The sequence below is a fragment of the Amphibalanus amphitrite genome, unplaced genomic scaffold, assembly GCF_019059575.1.
Source record: "Amphibalanus amphitrite isolate SeventyFive unplaced genomic scaffold, NRLGWU_Aamphi_draft 000015F_arrow, whole genome shotgun sequence".
In the NCBI taxonomy this organism is placed as follows: domain Eukaryota; kingdom Metazoa; phylum Arthropoda; class Thecostraca; order Balanomorpha; family Balanidae; genus Amphibalanus; species Amphibalanus amphitrite.
In genome coordinates, this window is record NW_024881511.1 from 1,522,903 (window position 1) to 1,547,804 (window position 24,902).

The 24,902-nt window shown below is 57.9% G+C and overlaps 1 protein-coding gene across 1 annotated transcript in view; it reads left to right on the forward strand.

The window, feature by feature from the left end:
• Window positions 1-8,135: 8,135 nt before the first annotated feature.
• Window positions 8,136-24,902, forward strand: part of LOC122385968 (protein Wnt-16-like) — an 83,068-nt gene continuing 66,301 nt past the window's right edge. Inside the window, exon 1 of the mRNA XM_043374726.1 lies at window positions 8,136-8,384. Within this exon, the coding sequence (XP_043230661.1) occupies window positions 8,287-8,384 (98 nt within the window). The 5' untranslated portion in view covers window positions 8,136-8,286. The remainder of the gene's footprint in view (window positions 8,385-24,902) is intronic.

Below are 24,902 nucleotides of genomic sequence, written 5' to 3' on the forward strand. Positions count from 1 at the left end.
TGTCTCTAGTTCTACGCGTCCTAGGAGCCGAGTTAGACGAGGGGACGTGACCTCCCCCCCCCCTAGCACGACACGGAAAACTCAGACCACCAGCACGGCGCGGGTTAAAAGTCGTAGATGGGCGCCGCTACGTTAGCAAAAAATATTAGCAAAAAGGTGGCCTCCATTTGCTGGTGCATCCTTCTCCTTTTTTTTCTGGAAGCGTCTCACTTATGCTGGTTTGCCTCACTTCTCCTGAGGGCGCCCAACCTCTGCTTGGATCGCCCAATGCCTCATGGGGAGGCCCACTCTGCTTGAGTCGCATCATTTCTTCTAAGAACGACCTATTTGCTGTAGGCGACCCACTTATCTGGGACGGCCATCTTCTGCTAGAAGCGCCCCTCTTCTTCCTGATGCGTCACACTTCTACTTGGAGTGCACCTGTTCTGTTAGGGCGCCCCTTTGCTGCTGGGGAGTCCCCTTTTCTACTGTGAATGGGGCGACCCTCTCCTGTTGGGCGACCCCAAATTCTGCTGGAGGCGCCCCATTTCTGTCGAACTTTTGCTGGGGTGCCCCTGTTCTGCAGGGGACACTTCTCTTTTGCTAGAGACACCTCTTCTGGGGGCGCCCTTCCACTGCGGGGACTTATCTCTTCTGCCAGCGGCACCCCCTTTTTTCTTATGTTTTTTTTTTTTTCACTGGGGCGTCCCTCTTTTGTTCGGAGTGGGGCACCCTTCTCCCTTTTCTGGGGCACCGCCCCTCTGCTGGGGCTGCCCTTCCGCTGTCAGGGGCGCCCCTCTTGTGCAGAATATGCTCCTCTTCTTCTTGTAATGAGGCGCCCCTCTTCTACTGGGGGCACCCGACGACTGCTGCCTGCTGGGGAGCCCATCTGCTGCCGGGGTAACTATCTTCTGCCGGCTATTGTCAATGGGGCGCCCCTATCCTGTTTGGCGAGCCAAAACTCTGCCGGAGACTCCCTATTTCTGGTCAACTTTTGCTGTGGCGCCTCTCTTCTGCTGGGACGCCCCTCTTCTGGTGGGGGCGCCCCTCTCCTGTTGGAAACCCTTCTCTTCTGGGGCCCCCTCCGCTGCCGGGGGCACCCCTCTTCTCTTAGCGGTATCCATTTTCTTCTTATGGGGCTCCTTTTTTGCTGGGGCGCCCATCTGCTGTCAGGGCACCTCTCTTCTTCTCGGAATGGGGGCGCCTCTCTCCGTTTGCTGGGGCGTCGCTCCTCTTCAGGGGTGCTTTCTCCTGCTGGGGGTGCCCTTCCGCTGCCAGGGGCGCCCCTCTTGAACAGAAGGTATCTTTTTATTCTTTTAATAAGACGCCGCTCTTCTGCTGGGGCGACTCTCATCTGCTGGGAACGGGCAATTGGGCCTCGCTCTCGTGCTTGGTGAGCCCAGCTTCTGAGTGGAGGCGCCCTTTTTCTCCTCAACCTTTGCTGTGTCGCCGCTCTTCTGCTCGGGGCCCCCTCTCTGCCGCGGGCTATGGGCGCCTTTTCAGATGGAGGGGGTGGGGTGTGGCCGCCCCCGCCGCCCCCGCTGGATCCGCGCCTGCAGTGAAAAAAAAATGGCGCCCCTGGGGCGCCATGTTTTTTTTTCAATGGGGCGCCCAGTCGCCTGTGATCTTCAATGGGGCGGGGCGCCTGTTATGCTTTGCAGATCAGGGGCGTAACCACGCTAAAAGTGGTGCGGACAAACTTATAGGGGGCGCCATCCCTCAAGGGGGCGCCATCGCCCAAGGGGGGCGCCATTGCCTAAGGGAATCGGGTGAGTAAGAGGGGCGCCTTTATGTGAAAGAGGGGTGCCTATGAATTTTATAGGGGCGCCTCCATGCGATAAAAGGGGCGCCTTGCCTTGGTAGCGACTGCGTATGCAATCCACTACCATCTACTGTTGCGTCGGAGCTTTGTGTGGGGCGCCATTGCATGGGTCGTGGGTATTGATAGTGCTAAAGCGCGCCTTATAGGTATGTATATGGCGTTGTCCGGTGCCCGGCGCCTGACGGCGCCGGGCACCGGACAGCTGAAAGGGCGCCACTTTGCCGGGGGGGCGGCCGCCCCCGTCGCCCCCCCCCCCTGGATCCGCGCCTGGTTAGAAGCCTGCTAAGCGTAAGATGTCGCCGGCTGAAGCGGGATCGGCGGACGCGGGAAACGCGGCAATCACAATTTTGTGTTTACACACTCATAACTCAAGCTGTTACCGGCCGATTTTCAAAATTATTTGACCATAAGATTGCCTGTACATCTCTTAGTCTTCTCACAAAATTTGACGCGAATCGAATATAATCAGCGGTAAGGAGCGCGATGTAAAGACGGAACCGTCCCGCCCCGGCACAGTCTACAATTCAGGCGGCGCGTAACGGCTAGCGCCGGCCGCGATGTTTGACTTTACACCGCTATTACTAGAAAAGTTGTGACCCGATTTTTTTATTTCTTGCACGAGAAGATCCGCAGTTCAATTCTGGACAGGTAGCCAAAATTTCACATTAATATCATGTTTGCGGCGCGAGTTATTGGCGAAAAACAGGAGGGGTGGGCGAAATCCGCCCCCCCCCCTTCCACTGCGCGTGTTAAGAAGCTGTTTATCATTTATACTGGACATAATAAAATCTCATTTAGAATAATGCAGCTATAATAAAAGGCGTGTTCTCTGGTGCACAAGCAATCAAAGGAGAACAATCTTCTCCCCGTTTTACTCGTAGACCATAGCTCCGCTGAAACCATCATCTTTTTTCAGCTCAATACACTTACAAATGCAGTCAAAGTTATCTCAGCTCGCTGTTAGATCCGTTCTCGGCGTGACGAGCGTCATCCCACTGTTCCCTTTCTGCCCTGAGTCACTCGGGATCGGTATCGTAATAACTCGCCGAAATCCACGCTGGGAGGGAGGCACTAAACTGCCGGGTGGTCGCCGTAGTCCTGTCATACGGCAGGAGAGCACTCCTAAATTTCTCCCCTCTACCCCTCCCCATCGGCCGTCCCTGCCCCGCTCGCTCCGGCTCGCCGTAGAGGACGGCACGCAGCGCAGTCGTTCACCCAGACCGAACGTGCGCCGTAGGGAAGACCGACTTGGTCTGAGACCTAAGAAAATGAGCCGACGGGATGCGTCGTTTACAGGTTCGAAAACTATCCCGAGGAAAGGACTCGAGCGGTATGACTTCCATGAAAACTCACGTCTGTTGGTTCATGAAGCAGTGATTTAAGAATTTTTATTGTCTGAACATGCGAGCGGGAAGGAAAGATTTCTCGGAAACTATACGAACACATGCGATACCCACGAGCGGGCGAGGCGAGAGCCGTTTAAGCGTTTTACACCAGTCTCACACCTTGTCACACACTTCGGGAAATGAAAACTACCGCCAAACAGCTGCTAAACGTTTTATAGCCGAGCGGTCACCGGCATACCAATCTGGTAGTTTTTCTACCGCGTTCCATGCGGCCGCAGCGCCCGTGTGCGGGGCGATCAATGACCATGGCGGCGGTCTGCGGAAACCGGCGCCGCTTTGGTGGTGGGTCAGAAAATGCGAGACGGCTGCTGAACTTCAGATGTGATTTTGACGCCGGCATCCACGACATCGCATGTAGCAAGCCACCAACGGTGCAGACGTCACGGAGCGAAACAAGTCACTGCCTGGTGCGAAGAACCAAGTGTAACAGGTCACCGATACAAAGCACCGAGTGCAACAGGTCACCGACCGATTGGCCGTGTCGTTATTGAACAGGCATGTGGTGTGTTCGACAAACGACATTGTCCCGGACGGCGACAAAAACAGGGCGCAGCCGGCAGAGAGCCAGGCAGGCGGAAACGGCGTACCGACACCTGAACGACAGCGGCGACATCGCTGGATCGACCGACCGCAAAAGTCGCAACATTCGAACGGCGCACCTGGAAACTGGACTTCGGGGCACCTGGACACTGGACGCGTTCATTGTCCATGGACAACTGTTAATTATTCTGTGTACTGACCAGAGCCTATTTTAAGGGAATTTGACTGGGGGGGGGGGCAACCTGGAAAATTGTCTCTAATAATCCATCAACCCTTGCCCGTGATGAAAGGAAGCCGATGATACCCAATTTTAACCCTCGCCGACCCTCGCCGACACAGGGGGGGGGGGGGGTTGATGCAACACCTCTAAGGTTTTTTCGCGAATAACTCGCTTAAAAAGCTGCCGATTGCAACGAAACTTTCAGTACCCTCGCATTTATCAATTTTACACCTACCCTGAAAATTTCATGACCCTGACCCAAATGACCTTTGACCTGTGACCTACTTTCCGAGACCATGTTTGGCCGGAATCACGATTCGGCGTATGTCGACTCGCATTAGCCGCGCTTTTGCAAGCTTTTCGTGCTTTCAAACGTTCAAACATGTGATTTGATGTTGCTCCCATGCATTAGGGTGGATGTCAAGGTCACCTGAAGGTCAGGTCAGGTCAGTGACCTTTGATGACCTCGGTTCACTTTTTCGAGTTTTACATGTTTCTAGGCCAGTTTTTGGAGCTGAATTCGAATTTAGCAACCCGATGAACATTTACGAAGCCTAGTTTTAGTGCCTTTGTAACATGTTACGAAGCTGTCAGAGGCGGTTGACACCTACTAGGAATACCCGGCAGGACCCCTACTGGTTGACCTGACCTGACCTGACCCGACCTGGACTAAATGCATGAAGACATCATCTGTGATCAAAACTCACATGATATCATTCGGATCAGCACCCCGAAAAACCCCATAGCAGCCACACTTTACGACGTTCTAACAGGTCCCAATTTTCCCGATTTTCGGGTCATTGACCTGACCTGGAAGGTCACCCGATGACCTAGGACATTAAAATTGGATATCATCGGCTTCCTCTCGTGACGGGCAGCACGCTCGTTTTTTTCCGCGAAGCTCTAGCTCGATCAGGGGCCAAACACGAGGGGGGGGTCGTACCAACCCCCCCCTTGTGCCGTCGAAGGACGCAAAATGGCCTGTGCCGGCGAGTGTTAAGGTTCTAGGTCGTCATCACTTGACCTTCCAGGTCAGGTCAATGACCCAAAAGTCGGGAAAATCGAGACCTGTTAGAGCATCGTAAAGGGTGGCTGCTATGTTTTTTCGGGGTGATGATCACGAATATCATGTTAGTTATGATTATAGATGATGTCTTCATGCATTTAGGCCAGGTCGGGTCAGCAGGTCATGTCAGGTCAACCAGTAAGGATTTTGCCGGGTGTTCGTAGTAGGTGGCAACCGCCTCTGACAGCCTCGTAACATGTTACGAAGGCACCAAAACTACTTCGCAAACGGTCAAATGGTTGCTAAATTCGAATTTAGCTCCAAAAACTAGCCTAGAATCTTACAGAACTCGAAAATGTGAACCGAGGTCATCAAAGGTAAATGACCTGACCTGACCTTCCGGTGACCTTGACACCCACCCTAATGCATGGGAGCAACATCATATCCCATGTTTGAACGTTTGAAACCACGAAAAGACTGCAAACGAGCGGCTAATGCGAGGCGACATGCGCCGAATCGCAATCCCGGCCAAACATGGTGCCATGGTGCTAGGCCGCCGGTGCATCTGAAAGAACTGTGGGTGCCCCTGACAAGCCTGAAGTTCCAACGACAGGCCCGTGGTGCCCCTGACAGGCCCATGATGCCCTTGCGAGGCCGTTGGTGTCCCTGCTAGGCCGATGGTGCCTCTGCTAGGCCGCTGGTGCCCCTGGGCCCTGAGAGGACTGTGGTGCTCCTGACAAGCCTGGAGTGTCCCCGACAGGCACGTGGTGCCACTTACAGGCCAAAGATGTCCCTGCGAGGCCGATGGTGCCCCTGCCAGGCATGTGGTGTCCCTGCTAGGCCTCTGGTTCCCCTGACAGGCCTGTGGTGTCCCTTGGCCCTGACAAGCTTGAGGTGCCCCCGACAGGCCCGTGGTGTCGCTGACAGGTCCGTGGTGCCCTTGCTAGGCCTGTGGTGCCTCTGGCAGGCCTGTGGTGCCCCTGGCGGGCCTGTGGTGGTATCCCTGACAGGCCCAAGGTGGCGCCCCTGCGAGGCCGGTGGGGCCTCTGGCAGGTCTGTGGTGCCCCTGGCAGACCTATGGTGCTCTTCCTAGGTCGATGGTGCTCCCAACAGGTCTGTGGTGCCCCTGACAGGCCGGTGGTGCCCCAGGCAGGCCTGTGGTGTCCCCGGGCCAAGGGGGGCGGGGGTCATAACCCATATGACCCACCATTGGATCCACCACTGGTCATTACTTGCAGACTGACTCATTTGACATCCATTGCAAAACAAGTCACAGTTGTATGTTTGTCACCGTGTTCCTTTATGCCCATTTTTATAGTGGGCACATCTCGACGACTGGGGGGGGGGGGCAATTCTGTTGAGTGCGGGGGCATTTGCCCCCCCCCCCCAGTTAACATGTTAAAATAGGCCCTGGTACTGACTGGGAAATGATCTTGACCACTAAAAACACACCTTTGGACTCTCAGCACCGGATAGCGGACATCGCTCAGCCAGTTTTGGGTGCAATTCCTGAACTGCAGATACCCGAATTCCGAGCCTCGATTCTCCCTTAGCATCGGATTTTTGTCACACCTGTGGACATCCACGACAATGGAGGGGTCAGATCCCATTACCATCTGATCGAGCACTGCGGTGGGGTCCGTCAGCCGTCCCATGGTTCCTCTGACGTCATCCGACAGCCGGTCATTGATCTCCATTGACCCCCGGCCCCGGTCGGACGGAGAGGGACAGAGAGGCGGTGTATGGGCCCAGGCCCGGAGAAGGCGTTCATATATGGCTATCGAATGACATCAGACGATCAGCTGCCGTGCCAGGTGCTGCTCATTGATATTTCTTTTTTCAAAGACAAATATTCAAAATTTAGTCAGACGATAAAGTGAGAGAATATTTTGGGATGCCTATAAAATGACCAAGGGAACATCTCGGGATTTTTTTTTTGCAAAAAAGTTCCCAAGATACGCCCTTGATATAAGAGGCGAGGACGATGGTAGGACTGTCAAGATGGCACTCAGGGCTTCCAGAAGAATGGGGAAACGGGTGTGGGAAAGGACAGCCATGATCCCACAGCACTTAGCATGAGAGGGGTCCTGCATGCGAATAATAACAATAATAATAATAATAATGTTTATTGCATACCGAAGTCGGTACATATAATACACAAACAGCACACATACATTACACATCATTCATCAATATACACAGAAAATAACTAGTCCCTGCTAGATGCGGGCTACCTATAGCTCCTTCGTGGGTAGTCGACTGCACTTACTCTTCAGAAATTGGACAATGCACATCAGGGTACGCACTGTTTCACCGGTGTGACGGCTTAACCTTAACTTAAGTGCAGGCAAAATGTCTTTGGAACAGAATGACGGTGTCTAATAATTAATGGAACAAAATTGTTACGGTGCTGTAAAAAAAATACTAGTGACAACATTATAAAGCTCCTATCCAATGTACAGGTTTTATTAAACCCCTTTTTATACGAAAGGAGTCCTTCCTTTTCATGTCTATTCCGCATATTAAAAAATCGAATTCGATGGGTAACTAATAGGTATGCGAATGCGTATTGCGTAGGACCATAGTTCAAACTTAATTGTTTGCAATTTGAACCAATTTGCAATTTCACTCAATATACCCTGATTTGAACTGTTACCGTTATTCACTCAGATAAGCTGAATAATTCCTTGGGTGCCGAGGATGTGCAGCGTCCATTTATATAGCTAATCATCTTTTGATCTGGGCCGAGACGGTGTGTGGCGCCACCAGAGGCCGACCGGCTTACGGGTCCTCGGTGCACCGTTTCGCAACAAAGCAGCTGCCTCAGAGGCTCAAACTCGAGAGATTCGCTAACCACCGCAAGGACTTTTAATCATCGGAAATCCGAGGTGATCCTGAGGTGTCAGAATCGGTAAAGGTCTGGCTTTGGCAATTCTTAGCCTCCGCACCGGACGGGGTACTGCGCGGCAGACCGACCAGGCAACTCCAAAAGTCCATTTATTCCCATTGCAACTCCTTTCCGTGCCTGGATTCTGGAGAAACGAAGCTATCTCGCAAACCCTTCCGGGAAAGTGCTGGCTTTTGGCGGCGGGAGAGGGCCAATGAGAGGCGGGCAGGCGGTGCCAGGCTCCGCCCGCCGGCCGGCCGGCCGCTCGCCGCGCGCCGCGCCGTCAGTCGTCCGCCGCTGCCGACGTGGGGTGCGTGAATCGTGTGACGAAGCGAGCTGTGACGGGCCGTGCGGGCTGTGCCGAGAGTGGGCTGTGTGCCGGGCCGGCCGGGTCATGTGGAGGGCCTGACGGCCACAGAGCGAGCGATGATGGAGCTCCTGAGGAGGCGCGGATGGGCGCTGGTGCCGCTGCTGGCGGTGCTCTTCTTTCAGCCGGCCGCCGTGAGAGGATACTACAACTGGATGTGAGTACCGAACGGCAGTGTCGCTTCCAGGCTTCCTCCAGTGAGTTTCCCCAGGTAGAAGGAGATACTGGCCAGCCGTGACGACACAGAATGGGAGCCGTCCTTCCGGCGTAAAAGTTTGCCTCCATAGTCGCATATCCCTATTGCAATACGGTATGAATAGAGCATGGTTCAGTGAAAAGTGTTATAAATGGTCCAGTTGGATTGAAGCTGGTTAGGTAAGGTTAGGTTGGTTTAGATTATATTGTTTTCAGGACCATGCTTTTTTCATACTTTATTTCAATTTACGCCCCTCGTCAGATGATTTGCATTCGTGCTCGGACTTGTTTGGGCTTCCGTTCTTTTCAGACATGCTGGATAACGATTATTCGATGCATGGCCGTCTGATATCTCACAATCTTTCAACGTTGTGAACAGCGAAAAACATATATTTTTCTTCGTAATATTTATTGGCGATCTCCTTAATCCTCCAATCATCACGAACCTGGGACCATCACGTCTTACTGGATCAAATCACGGCTGCACACCGGCCGGCCGCCGCGCTCGGGCCCGATGCGGCCGGGTCTCTCGTCTCCTCAGTTTTGTCTGTCACGCTGGTCATTTGAGACTGTCCGGTCGCTGCGCTGCCGTCGCTGCCGGCGGTCACGATCCTCTGAGCTGAGACGGCCTCCAGTGCGTGAGATCCGACCCACGGCCGCTGAGGCCGCCGCGCCGCCGTGTTGTCGACCGGGCCGCCGAGTGCGTGCCGTTGATGGCGCGGTGACGCCTCCACAGCCGACTGCAGACTGCCGTTCTAAGGCCGGACGTGGGTAGCAGTCCGACTCCTCACTAACCACACACCTGGTCACCAGCCAGGTGTGTGCTGCACTTTTTCCTCACCTGAACACGGCGAGTATGGCGAGTGGAAATTATACACTGCTGGGAGCTTCTCACAGCAAAAACGACACATAAGACCACGTCAGGGTAAATAGGCGTCAAGGCCTTCTTTGTTAATTGTATAGTTAGAGATTTTGGTTTTGTTCCTAACATCACAGGAGAAATCAGGTAGGGGTTAACATTAATCCGTTAATTGGTCGGTGCTTCGCCCCTCCGCTTGGGTCCGCGGGTTCTCACGTTACTAATGACCGTGTTTGCGACCCACGGTGGGACGCACCTGAGGGGATTTGCCGGCCGATTTTCCATGGATTACCCGGAAAGGCGCACATTTGTGCTAAAAGCTGTGGTTCCATCAATGAAGAAATAAAATCAATCCATTGAATTATTTTCGGGCTAATGCAACGGAACGAGTTTGAAATGAATTGGATGTGATTATATTTGTTCCATAAAGTGGCCACCCGTTGGCCGTATAAGAAGTATCTGCGCGGGCTACAGGACGACACAGGGGACCTCTCACCCTTGCACAGAGAGGCAGAGCCGTCGCTGCCGGTGCCGAGACAGCACTCGGTCATGATCGGTCTTGGTGTACCGGCGTGTACCGGAGAGGGGAGATGACAAGGGTGCAGGACTGTGCGGTGTGTGTCCACCGACAGCCCGAAATGGAACGAACACCGATGTACAGCCCTCAGCAGACTGCGTGGTAGGTATTCTTTTTTCGACAAAACCGATAATAGCTCAAAGGCTATGCTATCTGTCGGTCGGAACTCATTGCACATAGATGCGCCATGCTCCACTCCTTCGATTAGGTCTACCACTAAACAAACTATACGCCTTGTGTGGCAATAAAATGCAAAAGTATGTTTTGGGGGCAAATATAAACTTTTGGGTTTTGTTGCCGAACTAGATGGAAAATGAATACGGTGATGATGCCAACCTAAGGTACGGAGTCTCACGCGTCTTGCTGTTACGATTTTCGAGTGACCGATAGCATGGTATTCGCGTTATTCTCGTTTTTGTTGAAAAAAGAATACCTACCACGCAGTTTGCAGAGGGCTGTACATGGGTGCAGGCAGGGCGCAGGCAACGAATGTCAGAGGTGGGACATGAAAGAAGCGTCATTAAAATATACATAAACAGACGCAGTTTCTTCGTAGTGATTGCAAGAATCATTCATATAGACGAAATATACTCGTATCAATGAATTCAACAAACAATTAAATGCTGCGTAAGCTTATGAAGTTACTATAAGCTTTATTTCTTTGCTGCACTTTTACTAATCAGCCTTTTATCAGCGTTGTAAAACAGCGATATGTGGCCTATACGGTGGTATGTGCGACCTCCCGCACAGCGCAGAGCGGTCAGAACTTTCTCGTCTCATTAGTCCATGTGATCAGAGATACCACACACAAGCGGTCCGCTGAGGAATGCACGGATCATTGCCGTTTGTCGTGACGGTATGCTCCTAATTGAGAATTCCAACCGTAAAGCGAGTTCCAATTCGATTTTTGTTCTGTGACGGATGAGATGCATGCCTGGTGGTCTATCAGAAGAAAAGTCGGTTCACTTTGTATCGGTAACAATTTATCAACGAGTTGTCTCCACTCATCTTCCTGTGACTTCTAGGAAATGCTTGTAAACTTTAATTTGCGCTGTGCGTCAAGCTCAGCAGAATAGAATAGCATGAACTTTACTAAGTGAAATAGGTACTGCAGTTTGTTAGGTACTTTGTTCCTGTAGCTTTCCAAAATAAAGAACATTTGATATGGTTTATAATGCGTTCACCTAAACCATGGAGACTGATTATGCATATGCAATGAAACGAGGCTATACTTGATACTAACTTTCTAGCTCTAGCTCATAACCAAGAGCTCACCTCGTCCTCGACACCCAGTCATGGAAGGGTTCTGCTGAGCGTTTTCACCGTATTGCCTCCGGTAGCAGCCCCAGCGGGTGGTCTGTCTCGCCGGAGACCTTACGGGTGTGTCTGGCTCGTTGGGGCACTGACATTCCGCCAGCAATGGGCCGTCTCATGTGGCGTTTATTGGCGTCTGTTGGGCAGGTGGCTGGTCGGAAGCCGCGCGGCACTGTCAGCCCGTCCTGTATCCTGAGAGTGGCGCGGGATTGGGCGAGCAGACAGTTACAGCAGACGATCGGCAGACAGTCGAAAGACAGATCCTCTGAGACTGTCTGGGAGACAGTTACAGAAGGTAATCGGTAGACAGCTCCTGCGAGACTGGTTGGTTGCCGTCCTCGCGGGACTGGCCGATAGATAGGTCGGGCCACATGGACGACAGCAAGCAGGCGTTCACAGCAAATTGCTCGTCAAAAAGTGCAAAAAAAAACATATAATAGACGCGCATGCGCGTCTATTATATGATATTGCGCAACATATGATATTACATATGATATTGCGCGCATGCGCGCGCGCAATACACACACACAGAAGCCCCTTTTGATATATATTCTCTGCAACGAGGCTTATTGCGCATTCGATAGACGCAACGTCCCTCAGGCAAAAGCACTTTTTCCTTGACACACGCGTGCTCTGGTGCATAAGGAAAATGATTGATCGGGGCTTCTTCAGGCGTGATGCATTATTCTAATGATGACAGATCAGACACGTCTCCCCAAAGCGCTACAATGCCGCGACCGTACGAATCAAGTTGTCCGACACGGCTGGCACGCGATGGAGCGCTGTCGAGCGGGGCCTTGACAGCCAGGACGCTGCTCAGATGGCCGTGGAACTAGGTAGGTAACAAGTCTGACATTAAACTGTCCAAACGGCCGACGGTTATGTCAAACGGTTGTTGGGAGACGATACTTATATGTGCCGCGTTGAATAACTCGAGCCGAATATTGGCTAAATGTGCAGCTGTCGCTGTGAGCATAATTGGGCGGAAACGAAACCTGGCACAAAGCTAGGCATATTGGCTCAACTGGGCGTGTTTCTTTGTTTTGATTGACGTGGCCTGTCATTAACAAATTAAAAGCAAACTTTAAGGTGGCATAACATTTGTAAACATAAGGCTCCGTGCCATAAGCATAAATAAAACTAAATAAGAATTGAAATTATTACACGTATTCCACACCAGTGAATTCAAGCTCACCTACTCAGTGAACTGTCGTTTTAGCTTTGTGATCCTTGCACACAAATTTCAATTTAGATCTGATTTGATCTGACTTCTGATCATTGGAGCGCACACGTTTTATGCGTGTTCCGATGGGCTTACTACAACCAAGGTGGTCCACTTGCGAGCGAAACTGTCTGCAAAGCTCTGACCAAAGCGGCTCTGTCTAGAGCGGTAGATCTCTAGAATGCCTACCGAATACGTCACTAACGAAACGGCTTTATGGGGCACTTTGAAATGCCAGGCTAGTGCTGTACTGAGTTACTGACCGTAGGCACTTCATGTTCGCCTGCTGACGGAATGAATTGACATTTTCCAGTAATCTGTATGTACGTGCAACCCACTCCTTTATTCTCTCGTTTGCTGCTACACCACGATTACATTCACGTCATTCACTTCAGCAGGATTGCGGTTAGTTTGTTTTCAACTTAAATGCTAAGCTAGTCGCTGCAAATGGGATAAGCCTCAGTGCAGTGGGTGCACCCAATTTGGCGTGCTTCGGTCCTCTCCCCGGCGGAAGTGGGAGCTTTTCTCGGAGTTCGTCCTCGCCACCAATGCGTCGTTTCACCCCTGCTGGCCTTTCTGTGATGATAGGATACCCTATCGCTGATTAGTGCGCGTTCCACTCGTTCGCTCCATCATTGCTTACGAACCTCACCTTTTGGCTGTTAAAGGCCGTACGTTCCCGTCGCGTGTGCTCATCCTCCTTGCGGGCGTCTTACCATAACCGCCGCCCGCAGCAAACACGCTAAGGGAAACGACGACAGGAGAGGTAGGATTTAGGTCAAAAGGGGGGAAGCTGGGGATGGCGGGCGGGGAAATGATGACCATTTTCACTCTACGTCCGTCACCATGGCCGTCGCTGCTCACACTGGTCAGCCCCCTCCCGTCACCGTCTCCCGCGCCCGTCCCTCGTAATGACCGTCTTATCGGCCGCCGCCGATAAGACCCGTTGAGGGCTCCAGCCGCGACCAGCCGGCACTGAGCCGGGGGACGGACGCGCGCAAACACGACGGGCGGGCAATAACATGGGGAGCTCAGTCGGGGAGTGGCCGCGACCGCGAGAGGAGAGGAGTGACGGCGCGACACAGGGACCTACTCCATATTTGTGATGGAAGTGCGGAGAGCAGTGCTCTGGCTTAGGAGACGCCGGTTGAGTGTTGCACGGTGTGCACGGCGGATACTTGGCCTAATGGATCGAACAACAGGACAACGACAATGGAGATAGGTGGCGGACAGCAGGATGACCGGTGGCAGGTGGGCGCAGCGATAGGCTGCGGGGCGGGGAAGCAACACGGGTGCGGGCAGGGGGGTACGCGGCGGTAGGGAGGCCGCGGGCGCCGGGGGGGGGGGCGGCGGGCGCCGGGGGGGGGGGGGCAAGGCAAGTGGCGGCCGGGGCCGAGTTGCGAGGTGGCGCGCGCGGTGGCGCTGGCGGAGGCATACAATTGTCGACGTGGGTCGGATTTGCAGGCGCGCGCGCGGCGGCGCGGGATGGAGGCTATGCAATTGTCGACTTGGGTCGACTTGCAAGGCGCGCGCGCAGCGGCGCTGGATGGAGGCTATGCAATCGTCGACTTGGGTCGGATTGCATGGCGCTCGCGCGGTGGCGCTGGCGGGGGGGGGGGGCTATGCAATCGCCGACTTGGGTCGGATTGCAGGGGTCTGGCGGCTGGGGCCGAGTCGCAGGTGGCGCGCGCGGTGGCGCTGGGGAGGCATGCAATTGTCGGCTTGGGTCGGATTGCGGGCGCGCGCGCGGCGGCGCTGGATGGAGGCTATGCAATTGTCGACTTGGGTCGAATTGCATGGCAGGTAAGCGGCGGACGCAATTGTCGCCTTGGGTCGAGTTGCAGGCGCGCGCGCGGCGGCGCTGGATGGAGGCTTTGCAATTGTCGACTAGGGTCGAATTGCTGGCGCGCCATGCAATTGTCGACTTGGGTCGAATTGCATGGCAAGGTAAGTGGCGGATGCAATTGTCGACTTGGGTCGAATTGCAGGAGCGCGCGCGGCGGCGCTGGACGGAGGCTATGCAATTGTCGACTTGGGTCGAGTTGCAGGCGCGCGCGCGCGGCGGCGCTGGATGGAGGCTATGCAATTGTCGACTTGGGTCGAATTGCTGGCGCGCCATGCAATTGTCGACTTGGGTCGAATTGCATGGCAAGGTAAGTGGCGGATGCAATTGTCGACTTGGGTCGAATTGCAGGAGCGCGCGCGGCGGCGCTGGATGGAGGCTATGCAATTGTCGACTTGGGTCGAATTGCTGGCGCGCTATGCAATTGTCGACTTGGGTCGAATTGCATGGCAAGGTAAGTGGCGGATGCAATTGTCGACTTGGGTCGAATTGCATGGCAAGGTAAGTGGCGGATGCAATTGTCGACTTGGGTCGAATTGCAGGAGCGCGCGCGGCGGCGCTGGATGGAGGCTATGCAATTGTCGACTTGGGTCGAATTGCATGGCAAGGTAAGCGGCGGATGCAATTGTCGACTTGGGTCGAGTTGCAGGCGCGCGCGCGGCGGCGCTGGATGGAGGCTATGCAATTGTCGACTTGGGTCGAATTGCTGGCGCGCCATGCAACTGTCGACTTGGGTCGATATGCATGGCAAGGCGGATGCAATTGTCGACTTGGGTCGGATTGCAGGCGCGCGCGCGGCGGCGCCGGATGGAGGCTATGCAATCGTCGACTTGGGTCGGATTGCATGGCGCGCGCGCGGTGGCGCTGGCGGGGGGGGGGCTATGCAATCGCCGACTTGGGTCGGTTTGCAGGAGTCAGTGCGGAACAAGGTCAGCGGCGGACGGGGCCGAGTGGCAAGGTGGCGCGCGGGGTGGCGCTGGCGGAGGCACGCAATCGTCGACTCGGGTCGGATCGCAAGGCGCGCGCGCGGCGGCGCTGGACGGAGGCAGGCAATCGTCGACTTGGGTCGATTTGCAAGGCGCGCGCGCGGTGGCGCTGGATGGAGGCTATGCAATCGTCGACTTGGGTCGGATTGCGTGGCGCGCGCGCGGTGGCGCTGGCCGGGGGGGGGGGGGCTATGCAATCACCGACTTGGGTCGTATTGCAGGAGTCAGTGCGGAACTGTCGCCCGGGTCCGTGCTGTTGGCCGTGCACGCGGCGGGACCGGCGTGGTCGTGCTCACGCCTCTGGCCGGGTCGGAGTTCGTGCCGAACTGAACCGTCTTGTATTTCACGCTCCGCGAGACGTTATCGCCTCTCTCCCTCTCTCTCCCTCTCTCTCTCTCTCTCTCTCTCTCCCTTTCTCTCTCTCTCTCTCTCTCTCTCTCTCTCTCTCTCTCTCTCTCTATCTCTCCCGTCCACGTGGCGGCCGGCCTGGGGGGGGGGGTTGCGGGGCAGCGGTCTCCCGTCCGCGCGGCGCCGGTGTTGACACGCGCGGGGCGGTTTCTGGGGCGTCGGCGGGGGTGCCCGCCGACTTGTTTGGACGGGCGCTGTGGACCGGCCCGGGGTGACGGGCACTCGGACCGGCCCGGGGGTGTTTGCCTGCGTTAGCTGCGACAGTCGCCGGCGCGGCGGAGTGACGGCGCCGGTGCGGACAGAGGCCGGTTCGGTGAGGCCGGTCCGGTGAGGCCGATGCGGACAGAGGCCGGTTCGGCGAGGCCGGTGCGGACAGAGGCCGGTTGGCGAGGCCGGTTCAGCGACTGACCTGGGAATATTAGGTCAGCTCGGCGCGAGGCCTGGCAGAGGCCGGTGCGGACAGAGGCCGGTTCGGCGAGGCCGGCTCGGCCGGAACGGTTCGGTGACTGACTTGGGTTCGGCGACGGACCTGGGAATGTTAGGTCAGTTCGGTACGACGCCTGGCGGAGGCCAGTTCGGGCTGAGGCCGGTTCGGTGAGGCCGGTTACAGAGAAATGTTACTTCAGCGGCGCGTGGCTTGCCATAGACGGGCTCGAAAACTGACCTGGGATTGTTAGGTCAGTTCGGTAGACCTGGCAGGGGCCGGATCGGCGACGGACCTGGGAATGAGAGGTCAGTACGGCGGGCGACACGGAGGGGTCTGAGCGACATGGCCTGGTAATGTTAGGTCAGTTCGGTGCGTGGCCTGGCAGCGGTCGCATCGGCCCTGACCTGGGAACTGGTCCGGCCGGTGGGCGAGCGGGCCATAGGTCACCGCGGCGGGTGATCGGATAGCGCCCCAGCTTTACGTGGTAATGGATCGGTTGAGGCGGCTGGCCTGGTAACGCCAGATGACCAACCGGCCGGTGGCTGCCGGGTTGGCCGTGGTGGCTTACCGGCTGGTCTGGCCTGCGCCAGAATAGTGACTGACCCGACGAGTGGGTTGGGGGATAATTCTCACACGACCCGGCCAGAGCGGCCCAGCGGCGGACGCTGGCTGCGGCGCAAGCGGGCGTCCACCAACGGGCGCGGCACGCCGCAGACGGCGTGTCACCGTCTCGGGATCCGCTGGTTTGTGTCCACAGCTGGTTTATGAGCGACGGTGTCCTTTTATGGCAGGCCGTATTCGGCGCCGACCGGGGCGGCGCGGGACGTGTTATATGACCGTCGGGCGACCGCCGCGCCGGGTCGGCCGCGGCGCGGCGGCTCGGCGGGGTCGCCGCCCTCGTTGGGCTTGGACGGTCGGCCGCGAGGAGGAGGGGGGCCCGGGGGGAGGGGAAGGCGGGACGAGTATGACAGTCCTGAGACAATACACGGACCGTCGTGATGGCGAGCGAGTCGACCGGGTTCCCGGCCATGGGTGGCCCCCGTGTAACAGTGATGTGCCCCTAGACATATGTTATGAGTCGGAGGGACTGGCAGCGGCCAGTACCTAGCAGCCGCTGGCAGCAGTGAGATGCCTTCATCGCCCGTGGGCTCGGCCATTAGCGATCGGGATGCCCCTCCCCCCCCCTCCTAGCGGCCGCGTCGTGGGAGCGCCGAGGCGGCGGGCGGAGCACCGCCGGCACTGGGATCGTTGTTCTCATTGGCCCAGCGCCGGCCGCTGGGCGTCAACGGGCAGCGGTGACGCGAGCGGGCCGCCGCTTACAGCTGGTTATGACCGTTGGCCCCTTTTACGGCAGGTCGGCCCTCGGCGTCGGTCGGGACACTCTCTGGGGCACGCGTCTGGGCACCTCGCGCCTGGCGGGGGGTGTCACGTGACTGACTTGGAGTGTCCCATACAGCTGCGGACTTCGGGCCGGCGCCCGCCGGCTGGCTCGGCGGGCTCGGAGCGAGTGTCATATGCCTGTAGGGGGAGCGACGGAGCGCCCCAGGCGGCACCGCGGCCCAACGCGGCGTGCCTTCGCTGGGCTCGGCCGGCCAGGGGGGGGGGGGAGGAGATGGGACAGCGGCACGAGAGCGGCGCCTATTACGGCTGTTGAGACGGTAGGTACCCGCTCCGATCTATCGCCCGGGGGTGGAGGCCTGGAACACGCCAGTGGTCTGGGACAAGGAGGTCGGGGGAAGTTAGGTCAGTTCGGTGACGTAACCTGGTAGAGGTTCGACCGGCGTATGATCAGGTAGGTCAGGCCAGTTGGGTGAGTGATATGACCTGTCAGGAGCTCGGACGGCGACTGACCTGGGAGTTAGGTCCGTTCAGTGAGTGGCGTGGCCTGACAGGGGTCCGGACCGCATGCCTTGGAATCTGGATCGGTTCGGTGACATGGCCTTGCCCGCTCGACATGACCTGAAGTGTAAGGTCAGTTCGTACGGTAAGTGGCGTGGTCTGGCAGGGGTCCGAACGGCAATGATCTGGGGCGAGTGGCGTGGCCATTAACTGGAGTTAGATTAGTCCGGCGACGTGCCCTGGCAGAGGCCCGGACGGCGACCGACCTGGGAACTTCGGGCGGTTCGGCGAGTGGCGTGACCTGACAAGGTCCGGGCGGCCGGGGCCTGGCATGTTCGGTCCGTTCGGTGACTTGGTCTAGCAGGGGTCCGCTCGACAATGCCCTGGTGGGTTAGGTCAGGTCGGCGGCGTGGCCTGCCCTGTGTCAGCGTGTCCCTCGGCGAGCCGCTTCGTCGTGTGACGTCCCAAGTAGCGGACTTTTCCTTGTCCCGCGAGTTACGGCGTATCACTGGATATCCCCAGGCGGTTACACGTAAGAACGTGCTGATGGCGTTTGAACGATTTGGTTTATTGATGTTTCACCCAAGTGACCGTAATGTTCATGCTTATTAGGTATTCCGCGCTTTAGGTATCTGCTTGGGCATCCCACATGCTATTATCACCTTACTTATATATAGCTGTGTCGTTTGCATAAAGCTGGCCAGCCATCTGCTTCTAGCCATTTCGAAAGACACTCTTGCAACTTCATGTTGAGCACAAGAACGAGATCCAGCGAGTCACGCTGCCCTGGTGTTTCCGGGGTGTCGATTGCCCTATGTTGCGAAGGGTTCTCCGTTTGGCGGGTTTGGCGGTGGCGGCAGCGCCAACGAGGGATCGATCATTATCAGCCAAAGCACGTATAGTGGGCGCCGGCGGTGCGCCGGCCCGGAGACCTCAATGACCGTCTTATCGGCCGCCGCCGATAAGACCCGTTGAGGGCTCCAGCCGCGACCAGCCGGCACTGAGCCGGGGGACGGACGCGCGCAAACACGACGGGCGGGCAATAACATGGGGAGCTCAGTCGGGGAGTGGCCGCGACCGCGAGAGGAGAGGAGTGACGGCGCGACACAGGGACCTACTCCATATTTTTTTTTCTCCCCTCCTTTTTTCCTACCTATTCGTCGTGAACTCGGTGGCTCGTAAACATCGTTCACTCGCTATCCCTACGCACACACCGCCCTCCCCTCTTCCCGCCCCCTCCCATCCCCACTGCGCCCAAACTGACAGTGTCCCCCCTCACACCTGCATACAGTGCCACTATCTCCGTCTCACGTGTCGCCCTGTAGCTATCTCGTGTCGCGCCACTAATCCCACAATAGGATACCCTATCGCTGATTAGTGCGCGTTCCACTCGTTCGCTCCATCATTGCTTACGAACCTCACCTTTTGGCTGTTAAAGGCCGTACGTTCCCGTCGCGTGTGCTCATCCTCCTTGCGGGCGTCTTACCATAACCGCCAAACACGCCAACAGGACATAATGGAATGTTTATCTGGAATGTATATGCTAGACACAAGTTAACATGTACGGTCACACATCCAACAGTAACAAACATGCACGCGGTATGCGATGCCCGGCAGTTATAACCGAAACCCTGTCAGTACGTGGGCGCTGCCCACCGGGTCGCGCAAGTACGCCGCCATGCTCTCCGGCAGCACGGCCGGGAGGGTCGCGGCGTGGGGCCGTAGCTGCCGGAACCGCGCCTCGTCATTTCGGCTCAGGGCATCTGCCGCGCCGTTCTCCTTGGTTGGAATGTACGCTATCTCTAAAATGAAACCCCGGAGCGCCGTCCAAAAAAGCAGCTGTCGCAGCAGCGCCATGATAGTCGGACTGCCCGACCAGCCCCTCCCCCAAACTCCTACGACCCCCATGTTGTCTGACCATACTCGGACTCGTCGGCCAGTCCAGCAGTGGCCCCAGAGTAGGCACGCACCTACAACAGGGAGAAGCTCCAGCCAAGTCATGGACGGTGCTGTCGCGTCCTTGATTTCCGCCGGCCACTCCATCGCCCACCACTCGCGGCCGAACCACGCCCCCATGCCCCAACGAGAGCTATCTGTGCACAGAGTGATGCCGGGGGCCGTTTCCGTGACCGACGGAACCAACGGGAAGGTGCCGTTCCACAGGGGCAAAAAAGTCGCCCACCACTGCATGTCCGCACGCACCGCCGCAGTAATCCGCACCCTCCTATGCAGGCCACTCACGGAGTGAGCCGCGTCCAGCAAACGCCGGGTGAACGCGCGTCCCGGCGGCACACACTTGCTGGCGTGCACCAGGCGCCCGACCAGAGAGAGCAGGTCCCTCTGCGTGCACTTTTTCCGTCCGGTCATTGACCCCAAAGTTTCGCGCAAGTCGGCCAACTTCTGATCAGGTAGCGCCACTGACATTGTCGTAGTGTCCAACACAACACCCAGAAGCTCGAGTCGCGTAGAAGGAGGGAAACATTTGCCCGCGGCCAGGGGAACACCCACTTCCGTACATATCGCTTTTAGTCGGTCGTACACGACTGCTGCGCTATCTGTGCCTGGAGGGCCCACACCGAAAAAATCATCCAAATAATGCCGAACAAACACCCCCGCTGTGCCACCTTGAAACAGCACTTGTAAACAATCAGCAAAATCGTTAAAAATCCTCGGACTACTGCGACCACCGAATGGCAGACAAACCTGATAGTAAAACTGTCCCAACCAGCAGAAACCCAAAAGGTGCCACTGGTCGGGCCGAACCGGTATGAGTTTGAAAGCATTCTGCACGTCTGCTTTAAAGAGAAGCGCCCCAGCGCCGCCCACCGCATAAATCAACTGTATGGCCTCATCAATTGAAGTGTACAACACTCGGAACTGGTCAGGGTCTATGCCATCATTCACTGCACCACCAGCTGGCTGGGACAAGTCCAGTATAAGTCTGACGTCCCCATTATGTTTATCTCTGGCACTGAGAGCGTTTATCACCAACCCGGGCAGCGGCGGAAAGTCAAAAGGCCCCTTGGTATGACCGGCCTTCACCTCCTTATCAATGGCCTTGGACACACCGTCTACGCGCAGCATGGCGGACCTGTTATTGTCCACTCGATGTCCGCCCCCGGCACCACGGAAACCGATATCGGCCCCTTCGCGAAACCGCCGCACCACTAACTCTTTGTCCTCCAGGCTAATAGAGTCACAATCGGCGAGCAAACACTCGAGTCTATTTACACGAACGCCGGTGTCAGCCGGACCCGTCTCCGCACCTGCTTGTCTCGCATCACTGCGTGCCGGCTCAGCGGGGTCCCAGTCCCCGGGCCGCCGGGCCTCCACTGTACCGCGCCCCGCCGGCTGCGACTCCGCCGACCCACCGGGCCCCACGGCCGCGACCGGCCGCCGCCAGTCCGTGGAATTGTGTGGCATGTTCTGATGAATGGCACCAGCGGCACGGTAGGTGATAGCGGCCGTTCTTGCAGGGCCAGGAGCAGGCATTGTGTCGGGCGTGCAGAAAGCACAATTGGTCCTGCTGCGTGCGACTGCCACCCTCACCCGTCGTGAGTCGGCCAGCGCCGACCGCCGCGGGTGTGACAAACTGGTCCAGGTCCAGCGCCGTCAGATAGTCGCCCGGCCGCCGCGCCATAGCTTGGCGTGCCCGACTATCCATCGCCTGCACCTCCCGCAGGCTCCGCCCCACACAGCGGCTGAGAAGCCAGGCCAGGTAGCTTGTGACCTGCAATCCACACTGCGGGAAGTGGAACGTCGTGTGTGTCAGCAGGGCAGCCACGCGGCTCACGTACTCCAATACGGTGCCCGGAGTCCCCTCCGCGGCGTTTGCGGCGTCGGCGACCGCGACGAACCGCCGCCTGTTGCGCAGTCGCCGCTCCGCCCGAGCCGTGACGGACGGCAGGCGCAGGTCCGCGGGTGCTGCAGCGACCTGAGAACGGACCGGGGCCGCCCGAAGCTCCTGCCGCCTGTCAACCCCGTCGTCTTCCTCTGATGACGAATCAAGTGAGGAGGATCGGTCCCGGCGGCGCCCTCGCCGCGGCGTACTCTCACCGCTGCTGGATCGGCGCCGCCGCCGCCTGTTGTGGGTGATGGTCCGCCCGTGACCCGATGTCGGCGCCGGAGGCCTCCTGTCGCCGCCTGTCGGGGTCATGCGATCCTGCTCCAACCGGCTGAGTCTCTGGCCGAACGCAGGCATCGCCACCGGCTCGCCCCAGCCATGAGCCGCCATGCCTCCGGAGAGATGCCACGGCTCGGGCCCGTCCGGCGCGCGTCCAACCGGCGCGTGCCCAGCCGCCGCGTGTCCAGCCGGCGCGCGTCCAGCCGGCGCGTGTCCAGCCGGCGCGCGGTCGCCCGGCGGTGGCCCGCCCGGCCCGTGGGTGGTCTGGTGCGGTGGTGCCTGACCCGCCCCGCCAGTCCGGTCGACGAGCCTCGGTGGAGCGCCAGCCGTCATCTGTGGCGCGCCAAATGGTGGTTGGTAGCTACTGTCGGCTCCAACTCCTCCTGGGACTGGGACCCATTGGCTACCGGTCTGCAGTGCCGCCACGTGGTGGCCCGACCCGTACTGCCCGGCGGCGGGCCCTGGTCCCGGCGGTCCCAAGCCCGCCGGGTCGTGGGGCCACCAGGCGCTGCCAGCCGTCTGTTGTAGAGCAGCTGCCGGTGGGGCCCAGCTGCTCGGTGCCCTGTTGTTACCGGCCACAGGCGGTCCGTGTGGGTGCACCGGCGCCGCGCTTCCCGGCTGGACGCCGTCGAGCTCAGCGCGTAGACGTGCGTCGATGCGAGCTTGCTCGTCGCTGGCCCCGCTGAGAGGTCGAATGTCTGTGTGAACAAAGAGCACAATCGTCAGCGAACCGTGGTCTCGTGTCCCTGGGACTTGCCACTTGCCCTACACCGCTCGGCGGGTCGATTTTGCCAATTAACACCTCGCGACGGCCAGTAGCGCCGCCGTCACAGTGTGCCGCTGTCCCCGCACGTAGCCCTCATAGGCTCCGCTACGCCAGCGTCCGAGCCGCTGCAGCACGTCGTCCCCGACGCCCGCTGCCGCCGCGGTGGTAACCAGGCCTATGCGCAGTGAGTGCGATGAGAAACCAGGTCCCAGGGCTTGTCGAAGCAGACTGTTAAGCCGCCGCCGTGTGAGAGGCGCCCCCGACTCCAGCCGGAACAGAGCAGAGCTAGCCGACCTTGTCCCGTCATGAGCCTGGCAAAAATACCACAAGGCTCTCACCGGACAAGTAGATGTGTCGGTGGCCGGCAAGTCGATGTACACCGCGGGACCATGCTGCCGGTTCTTCTGAATAGCGACACGGATACGGCACCCGGTCGCGGTAAACAGCACGTCCTCCCGGCGCGCACCACGCCCCAGGCCGGTGACCAGGTATTCACTGCTGCGCAGGCCACCATAAAACCCCAGCGTGCACGCCGCCCACACGCATCGCTGGTCCCATGGAGACGCCAGTGTCGCCGCCAGCCGTATTTTCAACCGGCGTAAATGTTGCACGGTGAGCGCATGACGCGCACGCACGGCCGGCTGTGCGCCTCGCGGCTCAAAGCCCCTTAATGCCGCTGTGACGTAAGGCGGCAGGGCATCGGCCATAGGTGCAATGCTGTTGCGCAGCAGGGCCTGCGTGACGTTAAGTAACTGGTAGTCGCCTTCGCACGGGTGTCCACCGCCACGCGGAAAACCCGGACATTCACTGCCCATGCTGGACCAATGTCACTGTCACCCAGCGAGCACTGTCACCGCTAGCCGCACACTGCCCTGATTTCACATGCGCCCGGCGCCCCGCCCTCCGCACCCCTCCCCATCTCGCCCTCCCCCCTCCCCCTCCCCCCGGTATCCGACCTCTGCGTGCGTGTCTCCCCACCCTCCCCTCCCCGGCAACGGCCGTCCTCGTGTAACCGAACCCGGGTGTTGGTGGCCAGAGTGCCCACTCGGCGCCTGTGTAAACACTTCCCCGGTCTAATTCCCGGCGCCCCGGGCCGCACAGCTGTGCGCCACCTCCCCAACACAGCCGGCCGCCTGCTAGCGAGTGGGACGCGGTGCTGCTGCCGCTCCGCTGATCGTTACCTGCGACAGCCCCGTGACATGCCCTTATTGGACTGCTGAGCGAGTTTACATCACACCACCACTCCGACCCAACTCACCCAAGGTACGATGCTGGTGGGTAACGTTTAACAGAGCCAGGCGCCCTTCCTTCTCGGCCTGAGCGCAGCAGCATACCAGGCCAGCTCTGGATACGATTCCCTCGGCCACACATGTACATACATGCTGTTGCTACCGGGTAACAGGGCCAGGCGCCCTTCCTTCTCAACCTGAGCGCAGCAGCATACCAGGCAAGTCCCGGATACGAGTCCCTCGGCCACACGGCTACCGGGTAAGAGCCAGGCGCCCTTCCTTCTCAGCCTGAGCGCAGCAGCATACCAGGCAAGCCACTCTTCCCTCTCAACCTGAGCGCAGCAGCATACCAGGCAAGCCACTCTTCCCTCTCAACCTGAGCGCAGCAGCATACCAGGCAAGCTGTGAATATTTCTTTGTCTATAGACGGAAGTCTCGGCTCGGCCCGAGCGCCCACACACATGCACCACGCCGGTTACCAACCTCGCCCCCACTCTCTCTCTCTCTCTCTCTCTCTCTCTCTCTCTCTCTCTCTCTCTCTCTCTCTCTCTCTCTCTCTCTCTCCCATTCCCTCTCTATCTCCATCAAAACCAGGCCTCTCGTGTGCCTTCGCACTGCCCCGTACCTTGGCTCCGACGCGTCGACAACAGGCCGACATACACGCACATCATACTATACTGAGGGAAACCACTGCCGACGTCAGTCGCACCCACCTGTCATGTCGCTGCAGTCGGTGATGCGGCAAACCTCAGCGTGCACGCAGCTACACGCTTGTAGTAAGGCGCCCGCTAGTGCTATAAGGTCACGGCCACACCTCAGGTATCGGGCGCTGTCACCAACCCACCATCACTGTCACCATAAATAGTTATCAGCACGAACACCAAATG